The sequence below is a fragment of the Glycine max genome, chromosome 6, assembly GCF_000004515.6.
Source record: "Glycine max cultivar Williams 82 chromosome 6, Glycine_max_v4.0, whole genome shotgun sequence".
Lineage (NCBI taxonomy): Eukaryota > Viridiplantae > Streptophyta > Magnoliopsida > Fabales > Fabaceae > Glycine > Glycine max.
In genome coordinates this window covers 22,259,404-22,279,303 of record NC_038242.2, presented here as the reverse complement: position 1 = coordinate 22,279,303, position 19,900 = coordinate 22,259,404, and the positions used below count along the sequence as shown (strand labels likewise).

At 32.2% G+C, this 19,900-nt stretch overlaps 3 protein-coding genes across 3 annotated transcripts; 1 reads left to right on the top strand and 2 right to left on the bottom strand.

The window, feature by feature from the left end:
* Positions 1-3,331: 3,331 nt before the first annotated feature.
* LOC102661409 (uncharacterized) lies at positions 3,332-6,601 on the bottom strand. Its single transcript, XM_026128734.1, has 5 exons — positions 6,574-6,601; positions 5,974-6,335; positions 3,598-4,197; positions 3,456-3,506; positions 3,332-3,358 (listed from the first exon to the last, which is right to left on the bottom strand). The coding sequence occupies exons 1-5, from the start codon at positions 6,599-6,601 to the stop codon at positions 3,332-3,334; spliced, it is 1,068 nt and encodes a 355-aa protein (XP_025984519.1).
* An 87-nt stretch (positions 6,602-6,688) lies between these two features.
* LOC106799151 (synaptonemal complex protein 1-like) lies at positions 6,689-10,458 on the top strand. Its single transcript, XM_041016144.1, has 8 exons — positions 6,689-6,715; positions 7,031-7,159; positions 7,243-7,311; positions 7,387-7,497; positions 8,237-8,344; positions 8,423-8,533; positions 8,614-8,730; positions 10,378-10,458. Exons 1-8 carry the CDS (start codon positions 6,689-6,691, stop codon positions 10,456-10,458), a joined length of 753 nt encoding a protein of 250 aa, XP_040872078.1.
* A 2,933-nt stretch (positions 10,459-13,391) lies between these two features.
* On the bottom strand, positions 13,392-19,426 carry LOC100786200 (cytochrome P450 734A1). Its single transcript, XM_003528249.5, has 5 exons — positions 18,945-19,426; positions 17,381-17,604; positions 16,984-17,228; positions 16,060-16,450; positions 13,392-14,110 (listed from the first exon to the last, which is right to left on the bottom strand). The coding sequence occupies exons 1-5, from the start codon at positions 19,213-19,215 to the stop codon at positions 13,661-13,663; spliced, it is 1,581 nt and encodes a 526-aa protein (XP_003528297.1). The 5' UTR covers positions 19,216-19,426; the 3' UTR covers positions 13,392-13,660.
* Between the last annotated feature and the right edge of the window lie 474 nt (positions 19,427-19,900).

The following is a 19,900-nucleotide window of genomic DNA, read 5'->3' as shown; positions in this document are numbered from 1 at the left end:
TGGATCCCTGACCACAACAAAAAAGAAAATCCCCAAAAGGAACCCTAGGTGCCAGAAGTTGAAGTAACATTGAAATAGTAATACTATAAATAAAGTCAATAATCATCATCAATCAAACATCGATTGAGAAAAAAAGGTGATAGAAATATATCATTCCTAAGACAAAGAAGAAGACACAAAGTTGACATTTATATTTGAGGGATGGATGGATTAACCAACTTATTTGCAAGGTTGAAATCTTAATCGCGATTCTTCAAGCGTTCGAGACGTTGGTTCAAGTTCTCGATTTTGATGACGAGGTTGGTGACGGAGTAGAGGAGCAAGTAGAAAGGAGCGCGTCGTGCAGCATTGCAGACGTGCTGCTTGGCGTCATCGAGGTTGTCGACAATGACTAGGAGGAGGGCGTTGATGCATGTCCATCGCGGCGGTGGAATTTTAGGGGTTTTAGTTTAGGGCTCTCTGTCTCTTATCTCTATACATTGTTGTGAGTGTAAGTGAGACGCGAGCCTTTTTAATTGCTTGAACATATCTTTTTAAGACAGTTTTTATAAAACTGTCATCGTTGAAGTTGTTTATATTACAAAATTTCCACTGCCATTGAATTTAAGACGGTTCTTGAGGAACCGTCTTTGTTTTGGTGTTGTAGAAAAATGTTTTTTTTTAATAGTGATCAATTCTAATTTGAACCGATGTTAGAATTAATACAATTTTAGCATCAATTCAAATTTGAAGCAATATTAAAATACTAGTTCAATATCGGTGCAAATAAGAATTGATGTAGAAAGATGTTTTCTACATTGATTTATAAGTAACCAATATTGTAAAGTTACATTTAATTACAAAAATTTTACCGCACCATTTACTACATAATTTTTAAACAACCAATATAATAATGATGACGTAAAATATGTTTTGGGTAAGAGTGAAATTGAACCTAAACTGACATGTCAATACCTATATTTTATACAATAACCAAAACTTTCCACCTTAATACGTACACTTCCAGTTACAACATAGTATAATTCACAAACTAAGGTTAGGGTTAAGTTGTCAAAGTAATGGAAGCTGTTGCACAAATCACAAAGCTGACTAAATTGAATAAATAATGTCATAATAAAAAGTAACTTAGGAACCCAACGGCTATGGGTTTTAGAATCTTACCTGTCTACCAATTACTCCCCAAATTCAATAAACTTTGTTACCATGCATTAAAATAAAGGGGAATTATGAGACATCTTTATGGGAAAGTGAACTATAGTGAAGTACAAAAGAGTTCAACAATTTGGTTACTTATTTTCTTTGGTCTTAAATTTAAATATAAGAAGAAAAAAACACTCTAACTATATAAGAAAGTTAATTAATCATATTACATTAATTTTAATTAAAAAATAATTTTTTTCAACTTATCTTTTATTGGAATTTGGTATCAAGAATAAAAAAGTAATTAAAACTAGTATTTCAATTAAATAAAACATATTTTAAAGATAATAGCATTAATAAGAAAAAAATAGTTGGAATTTTCTTATATTTGATCAAGAATTTTTTTCTCCTTATATTTGATATACAATTGTTAAGCTCTTAAAACATCTTTAGTAGAAGAATCCATTTTGACTTCTTTGATCACTTTTTGTGAGTATCACATAAGATGTAAGAATTTTTGTTATTTTTTGCTCTAGTAGTAGAATTCAATTTGAATTCTTGAATTTTACTTGAAAAAACAATAACAAAGAGCCTCTTTTCCTTCACTTACATTCAAAAACAATAATTTTTGAGAAAAAAGAGTTCTTAAGAGTTTTTTCTCTCCTAAAATCCAATCCTTGGCATGAAAAATTCTTGAATAAAAATAATAATAGATATGATAAATAAGGGTTATTGAGCTCAAGAACCCATTAAAAGATACTCTTATGAATTTTTTTCTAATACTCGGTTACCACATTTGTGGATATCGTAAACGTGCAGAGAGATTCAAAAACTAATTAATATTCTTCATCCAGGAGGATGAAATTGTGAGTAAAATTTTTCTCAGTGCTTCTGCTTTGGAGGACAACCAATAATAAAAGATTTGAGATGTTAAAAAAATAATAATAAAAGATTTGAGGGACTTACACTACTAGAAAAATGGCTTTTTAAGACACGTGATTTACGACGGTTATTTGAGGAACTGCTTTAGAAAGTGGTGCGGTGGCATTTTTGTAATTATTGTGTAACAAATTTCATTTTACGACGCACTTTCTAAGGCGGTTATTGAAAACCGCCTTAGAATGTTATGTTTTTTTAAATTTATGCCGGTTTTTAGAAAAAAACCGTTGTAATCCTAAAAACAAAAAAGGGAAAACTGCAGCCTCCTCGCGGCTGCTGTGTACGTTTCTGCTAGCTAGCTTTCGAGATTGCTTTGAACCCTAGATTGCTTGCTCCTTACTCCTTCGTTTGAACCCTCCCTTTCTGCTTGCTCCTTCGTTTGAACCCTCCCTTTCTTTGACATTGAAGCCCTACCCCTTCTTCCATTGAAGCTCCTTCACCTGTTCTTCCATTGAAGCTCCTACCCCTTCTTCCATTGAAGCTCCTTCACCTCTTCGACTTCATCGCTCCAACTTCTCGGCTCCAAGTTTCGTGAAGATAGAGATTGGTTAGTCAATTACTAAATTTGCTAGGTTAAGCTTATTTTAACCTTGTTTTAGGTTAACTGGTTCGTGTACTGTTGAAGAAAGGTCGCGGGTTCCATGTAATTTCTTTTAATGGTGATGTTTGGTAATTGTCGTTGCAGGGAAGACACGCACATGTCATGGATGACTTGTTGATGAAGAAGTTGATGCATTTTTGAGTGGGCTGCAAACGGGTCAGTGGCTATTTGTTATTGAAGCTTTCCTATGGTGTTTTATTAGTAAACTATATTTTGTCATTAGCTAAATTCTCAGCAAGTCCATCTAAGATATAAAAGTTTTTCATTTGATAAAGAAATGATCACTGAATCCTAATATGTTAGGAAAAAAGCACACACCTTGAACCTTGTAGTGTTCCCTTCATTTCCTTTGGTAGCAATTTCAAAGATATCACTGTTTGAAAATGAGGGTCCTTTGTTTTTTCACTTTTTCCTGGTATTGAAGAAGACTAGCTTCACTTTCAGCCTGTAATTTGATTTGGGCTTCCTTCAAGGCTTGAACTTCAGCTTCAGCTTTAGCATCAAATCATCAGTAGAATTAGCCCAAGACAATCAGTAGAATTAGCAGCTAATAAGATAAAAATTCTTTAGTTGAAGTGAAATAGAACATAACAATGATATATTTAATTAGTAGAATTAGCAGCTTCAGCTTTAGCTTCAACTTCAGTATGATTAATCAGTAGAATTAGCAACTTCACCCTGTGAAAACAACTTAACTGAGTCAGTATATATTTAAAGAAAATATAATATCAAACAAAACAACATAGGGCATATAAACATCTCATATATGACTTACATTTGAATTTGTATCACCAGTACAACCCACAACAAGATTTTTGGGCTCAACCTGTAAAAATAAACTCAGCCTAGTAAGCATTTAACAATGTTTTTGTAGACATGAAATAGAGAATACAAATATATCAGTTAGGATTTCTCACAAAAAGCTTCCTTGAACCAGCCAATGAGGAATCCAAATCCTTTAACACAATAGCTGGCATTTGATCGATATCCCAACCTACAACTTTGCAGATGACTTGTGCATAGGCCCTGTGAGCTCGCTTCCTTCTTGTCCTTAGTATGGCAGTGGAGTGTTGAATTAGTCCAATACAATCCTTAAACCTCTTCCATACCTTGTTCCCAATACCCCCACAAACCAAACAATAAAAATCTCCTTCCTTATGATTGTTCTCATAATATCTCCTAAGGTCACCATCTTCTGCAAACACTTTTTCAAAGAACTTATACTCCTCAGATTCTTTAGAATCATTATCTAGCAGCTCATCATCCTCTGCCTCCTCATCATCTTCGTCACTGTCAGAACCAGCATCCCCAACTAAGAACTTCTGGCAAGCTTCTAATGCTCTGTGCTGCAATTGCAGCACTGCCACAGTTGCTTTCTCTTCTGCTGATAAAGAATAAGTGAGAGAAGATGATTTGATGTCATCAAAGGAAGGCCATCCTGAAGCTGTAGAAGAAAAACCAGCCTTGGGGCTTTCACTTTCCCACTCAGCACCAGAAACCAGAGATTCATGAGATTCCTACATTCAATTTTCATTAGTAACAACCAACAAGAAGTAAACATATATGGGAGTTGGGATTTGCTAGCAGCCAATATTAGTATTCCTTTGCTATTCTGATTTTCACAAATTTGAAGAAAGTGTAGCCTACCACATCTAGCGATGTTAGCCAATAATTAGGTATAACTTCCATCTTTTATATTTAAAATGCCATCCCTTAAAAGCTAGCTCTTTGTATTTGATCTAGTAATGTGTTTAATGTGCAAGTTCAAGACAATTTCACATTATAGCAGTGAATGGTGAAATAAACATCAGCTTTTGAAGGAGCACCAAAAATTACATTTTGGTAGCTTTGCCACAGGGTACCATCCACACCCGTGAATCTTGGTAACTTTCTCTACTATTACATAAAAGCTTTCGTAATTTCAACCAGAAGAATAAAAAGCTTTACATAGATTAGCTCATTATCATTTATCAAAAATTTATCCTCAATACATAAATTTTCTCCAAATTTTCCCCAAATAACATTCTAACCCTGAATATATAACCTAGAAAGATATGCATAGGAGGAATGGAGAAAAACAAAAAGAGGAAAGGTCCATGCTTTTATTCAGCATTCATAATTTGAGATAGACCATAGTTGTCTCACCTTAACTATTTTTGGATAGCATTTATTGGAACGGTACGTGGAGACAGTTTTAAATGTTTCTCAATATGATAGTAGACATTAACATACTCATCATATTTGTCCTTCTCTCTCTTTCTATTTGAGTGGGTAATATAATCTTAAAAATACAATAAAATATACAAATAAAACAGAGGACAGACCGGGCCAAATACTGAGCCTTAGCTAGCTAGCCAGCACACCACATGCAGTGAGAGGCACCAAATTTTGTGGACTCTAAGTAATAAAAACAAATTAAATTAGAGGATGGCTAGATTCCCCATTTTATTTCTTCTATATATTTATGTGCTAATTGTTGTTTTCTTACATGAACACACATAATTCCTAGGATCAGAAAGCTACAACTACTTGGCAACTTAGTATAATGGAAACCCATCTCACAAATTGGCTGTCTATGTATTCATAATTGCTCTACTACATGACTAGGATTGCTGTAGTGACACTCTCTCAAACTTCTTGTGTTTGCGGAATGAATAAGACTCGCTAAAATTAGCTTGTTTGCCATGGACACAAGTAAGATTAAATTTAATATTGATTTAATTTAAACTATATACAAATTTCAATCTGAATTAGCTAATTTAATATAAGATGAATATATATATATATATATATATATATATATATCCTTTCTTATGAAAATCAATTGAAAATCACATGACAACATATATTTATGACCTTTCTGTCTAGACTCACACTTTCTTTCTCAAAACCCTGCAGAAAGAGAGTTAGCATAACTGCATAAGAGCCATGATAAAATAATTTAACCTACTCACATCAGTATGCACCCATAATTTCTTTCAGGCTTCTTTTTCTCTACCTTAAAAAGGTGGACCTGATACATAAAAATAATTAACCTTGCTAAATGCTAACATTCTTATTAAACCCTATTACAGGCTCCCCAGGATCAACAAGTTTATAAACATCTTTTATTAAAAGTAAAAACGACAGAAAACCAAATTTTGCAGAAAGCAATAAAAAATATGCAACAAATACACTTTGTTTGAACTCAAAAGCATTAAGCAGGACATTTGGGTTCAACCTGTAAACATAAACTCAGCCTAGTAAGTATACACTCAATAAAAAATACAGATATATCAATTTGGATTGCTCACCAAAAGCTTCCTTGAACCTATCAAGGAGGAATCCAAACCCTTTAATACAATAGCTGGCAATTGATCAATGTCCCAACCAACAACTTTGCAGATGACCTGTGCATAGGCCCTGTGAGCTCTCTTCCTTTTTGTCCTTAGTATGGCAGTGGAGTGATGAATTAGTGTCTTACAATTCTTAAACCTTATCCATACTTTCTTCCCTATACCTCCACAAACCAAACAATGAAAATCCCCTTCCTTTTGATTGCTCTCATAATATCTCCTCAAGTCACCATCTTCTGCAAACACTTTTTCAAAGAACTTGTACTCCTCACATTCTTTAGAATGATAATCATCTACCAATTCATCTTCATCCTCATCATCTTTGATGCAATTTTACTCTGTGTGACCATGGTTTCAAAGGACCCAGATATGAACTGTATCAGTGTATTCATTGATATGATTGTCACTGAGTTCCTTCCCAATGTTTGGATTAGTTTCTCAATGATTTTAATAAAAAAAAGTTGCTTTATGACATTAAATCTTTTGGATATATACTTTTAGTCAAAATCAATATAGTTTCTCCCTCCATTCCTATAAATATATATTTTATGAACATGCCTGAATCATAGACAATAGAAATTGCCATTGCACTTACCAAGTATGCAGTTGGCTTGATATTTGAATTTTCAGTCTGTGTATTTTCTAATTTTGCCCCATTTACTAGTTTCAGACCATGTTTACAAAGCTTCACGAGAACATGGTATTATAATTTTATTTTCAATCACATGAGTTACAAATGTATCTGCGTGCAAAAAAGATTGAATGTTCCTTGAAGATACTAAATAATACAATTTTATCAAGCAGAACCAAGTTTTTGTGATTTTCTTCAATCATCATTGTTAAGTTTCCTGGTTTCTTGATCATTCTTTGTTTGTTGAAAACCTACTGTTAAATCTATGTACTATGATGATTGTCTTCCTCTCTTTCTGATAAATTAACCTTCTTATACCTTTCTCAATTGTCTGTTCCTGACTTATTTTTGTGTATTATTTAAGTGTTTTGGATGAATTTGCAGAATCTATCATTATTGACTGCTGCTGAAAGCAAACTTTCAGAGGCTAAAAAGAAATATGATCAAATGGTAGAGAATAAACAGTTAGAACTATCAAGGCATTTGAAAGAAATATCTCAGAGAAATGATCAGGTCTTATATATAACTGGTTACCTACTATAGGTGCTTGATGTGTAGTGCCCTAACTTTGCATGAAAACTTCATTATCTGAATAGGCTATTAATCATATTAAGAGGAAGTATGAGTTGGAGAATATGGAAATTGTGAACAAGGAAAAAGAAAAGGTTCGATATGATTTCCTGGTATTTGTAGAATGTAATTTCCATCAAAATGTTTCTAATCAATTTAAACCTTTATAGGCTGACAAAGCCATTGCAGAAATTGAGGCAAAGTGTGGCCAAAAAATTGAAGAATGCAAAGAAGAACAAAGGCAGCAGTTGATGCGCATTCAAGATGAACACACGTTGCTCGTAAGCATAGAAAAAGTCTTGAATTTGAAATTATTGGTTGCTTAGAAATATTCTATCATTGCATTCTATTACATGGGATTATAAGTGTTCTGATTTGTCTTTGGTTATATTTTTAATTACTTAATGTTCTAATTAATTGGAAAAACCATTTTTTAAATAAACTTGCTTTCTGATTAGTATTTGTTAGAGATGCAATATAAAGTCATTCATGTATCGTTACCTAGCAGCTTGAGCTTTTTGGATAGTTTGTTAATGACATGGTACGAAATTCTCTATGACTATGTGGTCTAGAGTTCAATCCTTTCTACTCTTATTCTTCTAATAAAACGTTAAATTTCAGCCAAGGTAGATCATATGTGGACTTGTGCATTATCCACACTTAATGTCCAAAAGGCTCTTGCATGAGAGGCATGTTAAAGATGTAAAATAAAATCATTCATGTATCTTTACCTATGAACTTAAGCTTTTTGGATAATTTGTTCATGATAGTAATAATTAGTAACATCAAATCTGTTATTTAAATGTATCAAAATTTACATGTGAAAATTTAAATTGGTCTAAGTTCATTATAGTTTGTCTTTGACTATTATAGTCCTCTATACCTTTCTTTAAATGGGTATGTACTGAGTTGTGGGGATGTTATCGCATCATCACTTTCCTTTTTTATGAAATTTCATTAACATTAAGTTTAAAAACTTCCAGGCACTAGGTCACTTGATTTTTCCTGCTCAATTTATAGGTTACTCAAATGAAGCAGGAGCATGACAAGAGGCAAGCAAGCCTCATAGCTGAACACAACGAACAGCTAAAGCGTACCCAACTGCAAGCTGAAAATGAATTCAGAGAGGTGCCACACACGTATGTTTGTCAAAGCCAAAATTTGTATAGAAATTTATTCACTTGTTCATATCTTAATTGTATGTAGAAAACAATGTTTATGAGGAATGATCATGAAGCTCAGATCAAAGCATTGAGGTGTGAACTTGAAGATGAGTGTCGGAAGCTGGAAGAGGAGTTGCATCTTCAAAAATCCAAAGTATGGAATACCATGATATGATAAATTAATTTCTTGTCATAATTTTTATTATTATATTTATTCTTTGGAATATATTGCAGGAAGACAGGCAAAGGGCTTTGTTGCAGTTGCAGTGGAAAGTGATGAGTGACAAGTCCAAAGAGGACCAAGAAGTGAATTCAAAACAGGTTGACTTGTGTTTCAATCTATTTGTCTGTGTCTGTCTTCAAATGGATGTCATATTTTCTAATTTTCATGTTGGGATACCTTTGGTAGTTTGGTTTGACATATTACATTTATCATTTGGTAGGCACAGTTGGGGAAATGAGAAGACATTTCTTGTATACCTAAATGTGCTTCTTTAATATTCTTTCAACACAAGCCTGAGAATTGTGAACTTAAATACATAGAAGGGTGATGCAAATAAAGACCCACTGGTTCACATATGCATTGTCTTCATGCTAAAATTGTCACTTATGAAGCATGCATAATCTTGTTACTGAAGGCATAACTATTTACTAGCATGATATTAGATAAATTTGATTGGTACCACTTCTCATATCATAGTTGTTTCAAAATTCAAGTTGAAAAGATTTTTATTGATGATTTTTGCACATCATAGAGGGAAGGGTGAAGACAGTGCCCTGAAGGCTTCATGTCATAGCAGCAGAAATTGTGTGTGTGTGTGTGTCTTTAACTGATAGACATTGGTTTGGTTGTGATTTGGTATCTGTTACTTTAATCATGCTTCTTTTCAAGCTCTTTACTATCTTAAAGATGAACACTATAGAAAGTAACTACACTTACTATTTAGTGGTTTCATGAGTGTAAGGATATTCCAATTGCAATTTGTTTTTTTATTCTGATATCATGTATGCTTAAAAGTTCTGCTGAAAAGATGGGTTATGAGTGATTAAGATATCTAACCAATTTTTATTCGTGGCAAATGTGATGAGCATATGAATTTGATGATGATTTGGTATCTAAGTGTTAGAATACATTAGACAGGGTTCAGTGAGTGCAAATTTAATCAACCTTTGTAATGAATTTCAATTGAATTTGAAAATTAGCATAATGATTTTCATATGATAGGATTACTCCATTTCTAATTTATTAATTTCTATATGAAAATAGTTAATTATAATAGAAAAGAAGTATTCATGTACATTAAAATTCATTTTGGTAATTACATATTATTCAAAAACAATTTTGATTCAAAGTATCCAAACAAGTAAAAATCATTTTCCTGATATATGTTTTCGTTATCCAAATTAAAAATCAAGTTACATTGAACTCAATTTTAACCATTATCAATTTTACAAAAGTAGGTTGATCCAAAATCAATTTTTTCGAACACAAATCCATACACACACTTAATCTTCATTGTTACACCATTCTGATGATACTAGAAATGATAGTGCTAGTAGATAATATGATGTTATTAGTTTAAGGTTTTTTATATTTAATTGGTTATGATTTTTTAGTTTTCATCCTTTTCCATGTTGATTATCTAATGTTGAAGCTATTTATCTTTTCTCAGTAAATTGAAAGATTTTTAATTAGTTCTATAAGAATCTATGTTTCTCTAGGTCCACTTGTTTTGCCACAATATTTATTGAGTTATATCATCTAATGCTCTACTGATATGGTATAATTAAAAGCAAAAGGACGAAGGGTTTATGCTGAAATTTTCTCTTTCCCCTTTTGTTTCTAAAGGAACATAGGATAAGCTGATGCTATATTAATCTTTGTCCATACTTTTGTTAATGGTGACATATAAGTGTTTTTGCATATGCTATGTTGTTTTCTGGTGTGCTGTAGTAATACTCTATATGATTTTTCTTTTTTGCACATCACTGATGCAGAGCATCAAAGGAGGAGGCCATCCTCATCCTTCAAAAGGGTCTCTTAATCCATATGCAGAGGATCCCTATGCATTTGATTAGAGGTATTTACAATCAGATACTGAGTTATTGTAATCCTAATTTTATTTCCTTTGAAATGTGATGATTCCTCCTACTAAAAGCCATGAGTAAAGTACTGAAGCCATTTCAGAGCTTCCTAATTTTGTCTGGTGATGGTGTGTTTTTACAAATGCTAAAATTAAGATAGACTCCATGCTATTACTTACTAGTAACTGTTCCCTGGAATTCTATAATTTGTTGTCTCAGACTCTCAGCCATAACCTCTGCTAGGGAATAAATACCTTGAATTCAAATGTCAAATCAGACACTGCTTTCAAAGACGGTTATTACATAATAACCGTCTTTGAATGTCGAGGAGATGTAACAATCAAAGGCGGTTGTTAGGTAATAATCATCTTTGAATGTCGACCTAGATGTAACATTCAAAGACGGTTATTACATAATAAAATGTTGAACCAGACACTGCATTCAAAGACGGTTATTATGTAATAACCGTCTTTGAATGTTGAACCAGACACTACATTCAAAGACGGTTATTACGTAATAACCGTCTTTGAATTGTTCTAACTTTCAAAGACGGTTATTATAATAACCGTCGTAAAAAGCAATTGCGTTTCAACGATGTTATATACAACGACGATTTACAACCGTCGTTACAAGTACTTAATAACCGTCGTAAAAAACCATTTTTCTAGTAGTTTAGACGTTAGTGGCGTAGTTTAGAATTTCTGTTTCCAATGTTCTTCATCTGCTTCCATATATACTTCTTGCACCCTTTAGGTTGCCTCTTAGGGTTATTCCCTTGTCCATATCATGTTATGTATTGCCGAAAAATAAAAATAAAAAACAAATACTTTTGGAATTTATTTTAAAAATCAGTTTTTTTTAAACTAAACTCATGCGAGTATTCTTATATTTTCTTAACCATGTTTATAATGCTTTATAAAATAGATATTAAATAAAAGAACATATGCATCTCCAATATCTTAAAAAATATATAAATATCCTAGGTTACTATTGGTCGTAAATCATCACTCTACTACTTGTGATTATTACCATTTAACAAGGATGATCATCATGTATGTATTACCTGGCATTGAATTAATTATTCTTCTTACATATTGACAAATCATACCCATAGAGATTAGAGAGACAAAACAAGGAAGGAGAATGAGTTTTAATAATAGAAAATGACAGTCAATTGGTTACAGTATCAATAAAGACAATCAAGGGTGAAATATGCATTACCAAAATACAAATGCACATAGAAATCAAGGAATATTGAGACAAGATAGTTGCTGTCTAGGTAAATGTTAACTATCTATTCAGTATTTGATATCGTGTGAAGCCAATCTCATCTCAAAGTCCAAATAACATTACCGTGTGAGAAGTAATATTTTTTTTATCAATAAATATTAATCATTAATTATTAATTATTTTTTTTGGTTAGGGGAAGAAATTCAACCTTCGACTTTTCTTTGTCTTTCTTCTTTAACTTTTCAATGAACGTGAGTTTGGTGGCGGCTTAATAATTTTCCACTGTTGAAGGTAACATGTTTCATAGTTAACTCTTGGGGCTCATACAAGATCTTTGGTCAAAAACATGTAGCTGTTCAAATCACAAACTATCTATCTATCACAAACCCATGAACTTAAATACTGACCAACAAAATTTGTATGAGGCACGTGTGATATCACATTGTACTAAAAAAACGCACAATTTTTCTGAAATTTATCAGACTCATCTCAACAATAGTTGAAACAAACAGAACTGGAACTTTTTCTTATTGAAAAAAACTAAGGAACTCACATAAAAAAAAGGAAAAGATGCAAGAGTTAATCTTTGGGAAACGTTTTTTTTTCTCTCGATACAATTAGGAAAATATCTAAAACATAGATATTTATAATGAAAAAAAAAATAATATTTCCAAAACTGCTTGAGACGAAGACAAAGTCAAAAGATCAAGTCAAAAGATCAAGTCAAAATGAATTATCCATTTTTTATAAATACTAAATTAATTTTAAAATAATTAACCAGAAATAATAACCTTTCTGAAATATTCATTGAAATAAAACCGTACTTTTTGATACATTCAATGAAACACAACCGAACCTAAGCATAACCATTGTTTATGCTCAAACTAGTACTCCCTCCGATATTTTCTATACGAAACAAATAATTAATTTATCAATATCAATAAAAATAGATAACTTATTTAATTTAATTAGTAGAAAATAGTGATAATATTTAATGACATTTCACATAATTTATGTGCTAGTATTGTTAATAGATCAATAAACACATCCACTTACATGAAGAGTTATGAACATCTTTCACTATAAAATAAATTTAACAAATAATAATCTTAAAATGAGTTTATATTTTTTATAATTAGGGTCAAAATAATAGACTAATTTATTTATTTTTTTATAAAAGGATCGAATGAAATATTATTCTTTGGGCGGGCACTAAAAATTTATAAACAGTCTAAATAAATTTTATAACAAAAGAAGGTGACAATACTAAATTAATTTGCCACACATCTATGAATCTATCCAATTAAGTTCTTATATTATATTTATAACAAAGTTTTAAATTGCAGTGCATAGTTAAAATATTAAAATTTAGAAGAATTATGACCGCATTGTGATTGCAAGTGAAGCAAGGTTATCAATTGCTAAAGCCAAACTTTAATTTTTAAATATAAATGTGAGGGGAAGTCTCATCATAAATCTCAACCTTAAGATTTTATATTAAAATATTGTATTAAATTCAATTATGTGTTTGCTTTGATATCAATTATGCAATCGAGAAAGGTAAAAATAGGAGAAATTATATCAATGGTGATTTGACTTAAACCTGCAACGTAAAATCAAGAATGTAAAAATTGATCTAAAATTTATTTTAAAATCTATAATCATTTCTTCAACATGAAACCAAACTCATACTAGCAAAGTGGGGGGAAAAAGTCACGTTAGCATGATGGCTTTTTAGTAGTTATTTAACACATTGAGTTGAAGACACATAAAAACCATGTATGCCTATAACTTTTGGCAATCTTATAAACTTTTAAAAAACTCATGCAAACTCTCGATATAAAACCTAATACATACATACTACTATGTTTTCCTTAAACTCTCAAGGCAAAGCCAAGAGCGGGATTCCGATCCCTTAACCCAAGCCAATGTACACTTAATCTACATAAACACGCAAGCATAATAATCAGTAACAATTCACAGTGGGTGCGGGTATTGGTTGGAAACGGATTGGTGCACCATATTGAGGGTAGAGCAGCATGAGAACCGTTGGCGCGTGTTGATAAGTCGGCGCCAGCCTGAAGTTGAAACCTCGAACCATGACGGCGAGGGTGAGTTTGGTCTGGAGAAGTGCGAGGTTCTGGCCGATGCAGGTGCGGGCGCCGAGGCCGAAGGGGATGAAGGCGAAAGGGAGGCGCGCGGCGCGGGACACGCCGTTCGAGAAGCGACCCGGGTTGAACTCGGTCGCGTTGCTGCCCCACGTGGCCTGGTCGTGGTGCACGGCCAGGATGGGGATCAGGAGCTCCGTCCCGCACGGGATCTTGTACGGCCCTAGCTCCACGTCGGCTTTTGTTCTTCTAATGGTCGCGATTGTGGGAGGGTAGAGCCTCAGAGACTCGTTCACGATCATGCTCAGCTACAATGCAATGAAAACCAGATGATACAGACCATCACAGAATGGAAAATGGAACTATATATACTAACAATTACAGTGCAATATAATCTAGGTGTTATTGTTCAAGATTAATGTATATATATCCATCCCATGATCAATTAGAATTCAAATACTGAATCATTTGAGCTGTGATTGCTATCATTTATGCTAACTATTGTTAGTATATCCAGTGGTATCTCATGTATTATGCACATTACATAAAAAATGAATTAATGCAAGACCTTAGACATACATCATAAGCAATTATATATATTTTTATTCTAATAAAAAAAAATTCAGAATCGAAGTAATAACTCTTTGCTGCATGCCTCAATGTTGTAGTCAATATATACAATTATAAATCAAATATAAACTTAAGAATATTTAAAAAAAATATTCATTTTTTTTTTGGTTTACAATGATGGTCTTGAGGTTAGAAATTGTAACTCATACATATTAACCAAAACCTCAACTACTAGATCGGCGTTAATGGATTACATATTAATTTCATTGGTATGCTTAAGTATTTTAAAATTTTAGGTTTAAAAGACATTTAAAATTATGTTTTTATTAATGAAGAATTTTTAATAATAATTTAGAAATATTTCACTATATTTAATGTAAATAAGAAAATTTTGAATATTAATAATGATTTAGAAAAAAAAAAACAGATGATTAATTTAATACAGAATTTGAAGAGTAGGAATTAGACATTATTAATATTGTCTCTATTCTCTCCTTTGAGGTGCATTTCACACTCTACCTTGCAATAAGTAAAAAAATAAAAATCTCAAACTATCTTGATTTTCCGATCCTAATGGTCTATTACTTTTAATTATAATCTTCTATCTATGTTCTTAAATTGAATTTCAATGATTTTTTTAAAAAAAACTAGTTATAAATAAGTAACCTTATATCATAATTTAAATTTAAATTTGTATTATAAATTCAAATATGATTCATATATTAAGTAAATTTATTTATTATAAACTTTATTTAAAAAATAAACATTTATTTTGTATAGTGTAAGTTAAAATACTAGTTTGATATAGAAACTTGTAAGTCATGAAAAAAAAATGATAGTAGGAAAAAGGAATATGTACTAAAGAAACGGCAATTCTAAAGCATTTTTTCGTCTCTCATTTTATTATAGAAAGTATTTAAATATATGTATAAGATACGACAATTTTATGACCCGGAAAAGATTCGACAATTTTAAAGCATCTTTTTGTCTCTCATTTAATTATAAATAGTATTCAAATAGTTGATATAAGAATCGACAATTCTATGACCCAAAAAAGATTCGACAATTTTGAAGCAATTTTTGTTACTTCTGCAACAAACGTTTGTTAAACGAGAACAAAATTTGTATGACGGAAGCGATAACACTGCCCCTACATGCTTCCTTGAGATAAGAAACAGAAAAGCGAAAAGGGCCGCAATTGGGTTTCCTTGTGTGAGGAAAGCAACACAGAAAACAAGGGCCGAAGAGACTAAACATGATTTTTGTCCGAATCCAGAAAAACCCACTCAAAACAAAGAGAGAAGAGAAGAGATGGGTTGCTTAAAAGATTATTTTATTATGCACAGTAGTTGAAGGGTCAAGAGTCAAATTAAATTTGGTGTAACTAAATAAGGTCTTAAATTTAAGCCTCTTAAATCCATAACTAGTTAATTCGAGTGATAACTAAGTTTGATCTCTTAGGTAAGATCTTACTTTGAGTCTGTAAAAATAATATAATAATTTTTTTTTACTAAAAATGATTAATTAGATTTATGATGAAGATTAATTTTTAATAAAATTAGAAAATATTTTACACCAATATCAAAATGACAAAAAAAATTAAATATTTTTTAAAAATATGCATGATCATCAGTCATAAGTAAATTCTTTATCCAATGATAAGATTAAAAGGAAAAAAGTTGCTTACTGTCTTAAGCTTGGCAAGATCCTCCTTGGTGGGGATGTGACGTGCACCGCACACACTCACGAGCTCCTCACGTGCCCGTATCTGCCACTGCGGATGCATCGCGAGCAGGATCGTGGTCCACGTTAGCAAATTCGAAGTGGTGTGTTTGCCTGCGAAGAAAAAGGTTTTGCACTCTTCCACTATGTCATCCACCGTTACGTTCACATTGGAGGTGGTGTTGTTGTTGTTGTTGGAAGCCCAAATCATGAGCCCCAGCAAATCCGTTGGCCTTTTTGTTTCTTCTTTCCCACACGCATTCTCTTTTCTTCGTCGTTCGATGATCTTCACCAACGATTTCTTGATTTCCTTGTCCAGTTTCCAAGAATTTATATTCCTCCTCGTGGGGAAGAATCTAAAGTTAGCCGGAAAAAAAAAAAAAAGCCTGAATTAGTGTAACATTGTTATTAATTAGACATCCAACATTGTTATTAGTATAAGAAAATAAGAAAGATGTCAATGACATTTTCTCTTCCACACCTTATGTCTAATTATATTCTCTTTATGATTCACTTATTGAAAATTATCAATATGTTTTACAAGTGTTAGTGTTAGGAAGAGATTCATTAGTATTTTTCAAAAAATAATTAATACACCAACTAGTACATGGCACGGCACTAAATTTGATATCCTTAAACAATATCTTAAAAGTATAAATTTTGAATTTTATAAATAAGAAAAATATATTTAGAATAAAAAATTTCACTAAGAATTTTCTATTAGATTTTTTCAATAAAAGAAATTAGTTATCAACAAAAGTCAAAGTGAATAAAAATTTTGTACTGGTAAAATAACAACTGAAAAGAGAATAATTAATAAGAAATTATTATAATAGAATAATACATCTTTAATCTAATTAATTAAACATATAGATGATTAATTAATTACCTATAACCTGGAATGAACACTTTCTGGAAGGCATCAGCTGCTAGGACCATTTGTTGGGCTTGTAACCGAAAAACGGCTTTGCCATCTTCGTAGCTGCTCCCAAACGCTGTCCTAGTAATGACATCTTCTGTTAAGGTTTGAAAACACTCCGAAACTTCGATTTCCACCTCACCCTTCTCCTCTGCCATTGCCTTCCACTTCTCCAACATCTCAACCACGCTTGTTGCCATAATCGGTATCAACATCTAGAAAGTTATACACACAATTGGGCACACTATTTTATTAACACCATTATAATAAAAAAATGGGTACATGATAATTTAATATAATGTATAGTATATTCGTATAAAAAGAATGACTTTAGGAATAATATACTATCTGTAGGGTAGTTAATTACTTTGAGGTTTTCCATATGAAAGGTGGGAGAGATGATTTTTCTGTGGTGAGCCCATTTTTCTCCTTTGAGGCTAAGGAGTCCATCACCTTCAAGCTGCTTCACAAGTGGGGGAGATTCGTTTTTCTCATATAATTCTGACTTGGAGGTGAAGATTTCCCGGATGAGGTCTGGATCAGAGATGGTGACTCGAACAGTGGGTCCAAACCATACAAGGAATGTTGCACCTTTATGAAATATAATGAAATTTCAATTAATTTAATTAGATGATTATGTAATTTTGCAATTGATTTGTAAATTTGAAAATAAACAAGTAACTGATTAATGGGGTCTAATTCAATGGGTCGAAAATAGTGAATGAAATATTATAAATTTTTTAGTATTTCTTTGATTTCACGGATAAAAAAAACTAGTAATTTTAACTGTGAGAATTTTTATTTTTTATATACTAAGAAAAAATTGGGACATTTTCATTTCTTCAATGTAGGAAGTGAGAAGTTTGTAAAATGATGAAAGGAGACGGGAAACATGACAACCATTGGTTTCAGAGGATGCAAAGGACGGTGTAGACCCTACAGCACAGAGACACATACAGAGAGGTGGCAAAAAGCAGGAGGAGGGAATTGAAGAAGACAAGTCAATTTAAAAACGGTTACCAAACATATACAACTACATTGTCACAATTCAATTCCCCATATAACAACACAAGAAAAATAAGACATGGGAAAGAGCGCAAAATCAGATGACAACTTCACATTCAACAAATTGAACTTATGTATCATAAACTCTATGACTGTATGAGTGAGAAGGGTTCACTAATTAACCAGGTATTTTTTTTATAAGAAAATAAAACTAAGAACAATGGCTTGTTTAATTTTGTGTTACTGACATTATACTGCACAGGGGTCTCAGTACGTAATAAATATATGATTCACATAAAAAAAATAATTGAGTCTTACTAAAAGGTTTTAAATTGCAATGGCTGTCATTGTGACAATCCCTCACATTACATGAAATTGTGGACAAATTAACAAATATGGCTAATGTGATCGCAATTGCAATTCTGTGTTGTCCCCGAAAACAATAAACTTATGGTTAAATTTTTTAAAACTGAGCCTTATTGAGTAAATAAGAAAATGGAAAAGAAAGGTAAGAAGGAAAACAGAGAGAAATACAGAGAAAAAATGGAAAAGAAGAAAAGAAAAAGTTGATAGAGAAACGAGGGGGTGCAACAAACAGCAACCCCTGGAAAGGAAAAGCTAGGAAGGGTTTTAATAAGAAGCACCCTATCTACGGAAATGAGGCCTTGAAAAGTCTCAATATTCTGGGAGAAGAACCACAAAACTAGCAAAAGAAAAAATCATCGTTTCAAAAGCATCACTACAGCTCAAAAGGGCCTGAAATTTTTTCATGAAAACCAAATGCATTTTTGCTCATTTTGGAATTCCTAGTAGTGGCAACAACCATGCCAAGATTGAAGACAATGTATCAGGATATTGTGATTGTGTGTGTGAGAGAGAGAGAAAATTAAGAAGAGAAATGAGAATGATGATAAAAAAAAAAGTACCGTAAATTTTCTTCCAGTGGTGGTAGAAAGAAAGCACTCTTGGGAGAATGTTGTGAGAGAAAGGCATGGGTTTTTCGGAAGCTTTCATCATCATTCCCACGAGTTCTTTCACATTCCCAATGAAGAAACGATAAGGGGGTCCTCTGATTCCTTGGTTGGAGAAATGGCCCTCAATTTTCCTTGGTCTCCACCAGAGCGAGATTGTGACCTTGAGCACAAGTAGCAAAGTCATGAGAAAGACAAAAAGAATCTTAAACTCTTCCATCATCATGTGTTGGAGGCCTTGAAAAAAATTCACTATATTTATATATGTGTGTGTGTGATGTCTTTGGAGTTCAGAGCAGCCTTTGGCTTAATTTGCTTCATATCAGGCTTTGGTTGTAGGTTAGTATCTTCTTGCCTTTATAACATTGCAAAGAAGGACACAGACAGAGGGATGAAAGAAGATAGGAGGCAGAGAAAAGGTAACCAGGGCCATTGGCGTAGGGGCCGCCATTGGAATTCTAAGGTCAACGAATTAGAGGTTTTTATTTATTTATTATTATTATATTATATGATATTGTTTTGATACAACGTTACCTTTCTCTTTTATGTATAAATCAAGCAACTCGAGGTATAAATAGTTTTAAGTTCAACTCATTTATTCATTCGACTCAATGAAAAAATGTTGACTGAAAAAATAGTTTCATTATTCTTCAATTATATGCAACGAATATATTAGTATTCTTCCATAAATATATTACTATTCCTTAATTATGTATCATAAATAAAATGTTATTTTTTTTTGGTTAAAGATCACATAGGGTTTCCCAACCTAATGAGTGAGAGACTAATGTTGCTTGTAGTTTGTGATAAAATTTTACACACAATGAGAATCGAATATAATTTTTTTTGTTAAATAGATTGTTATCATTCATATAAATGTAATAAAATCTTATACTCTTATGTCAACCCTT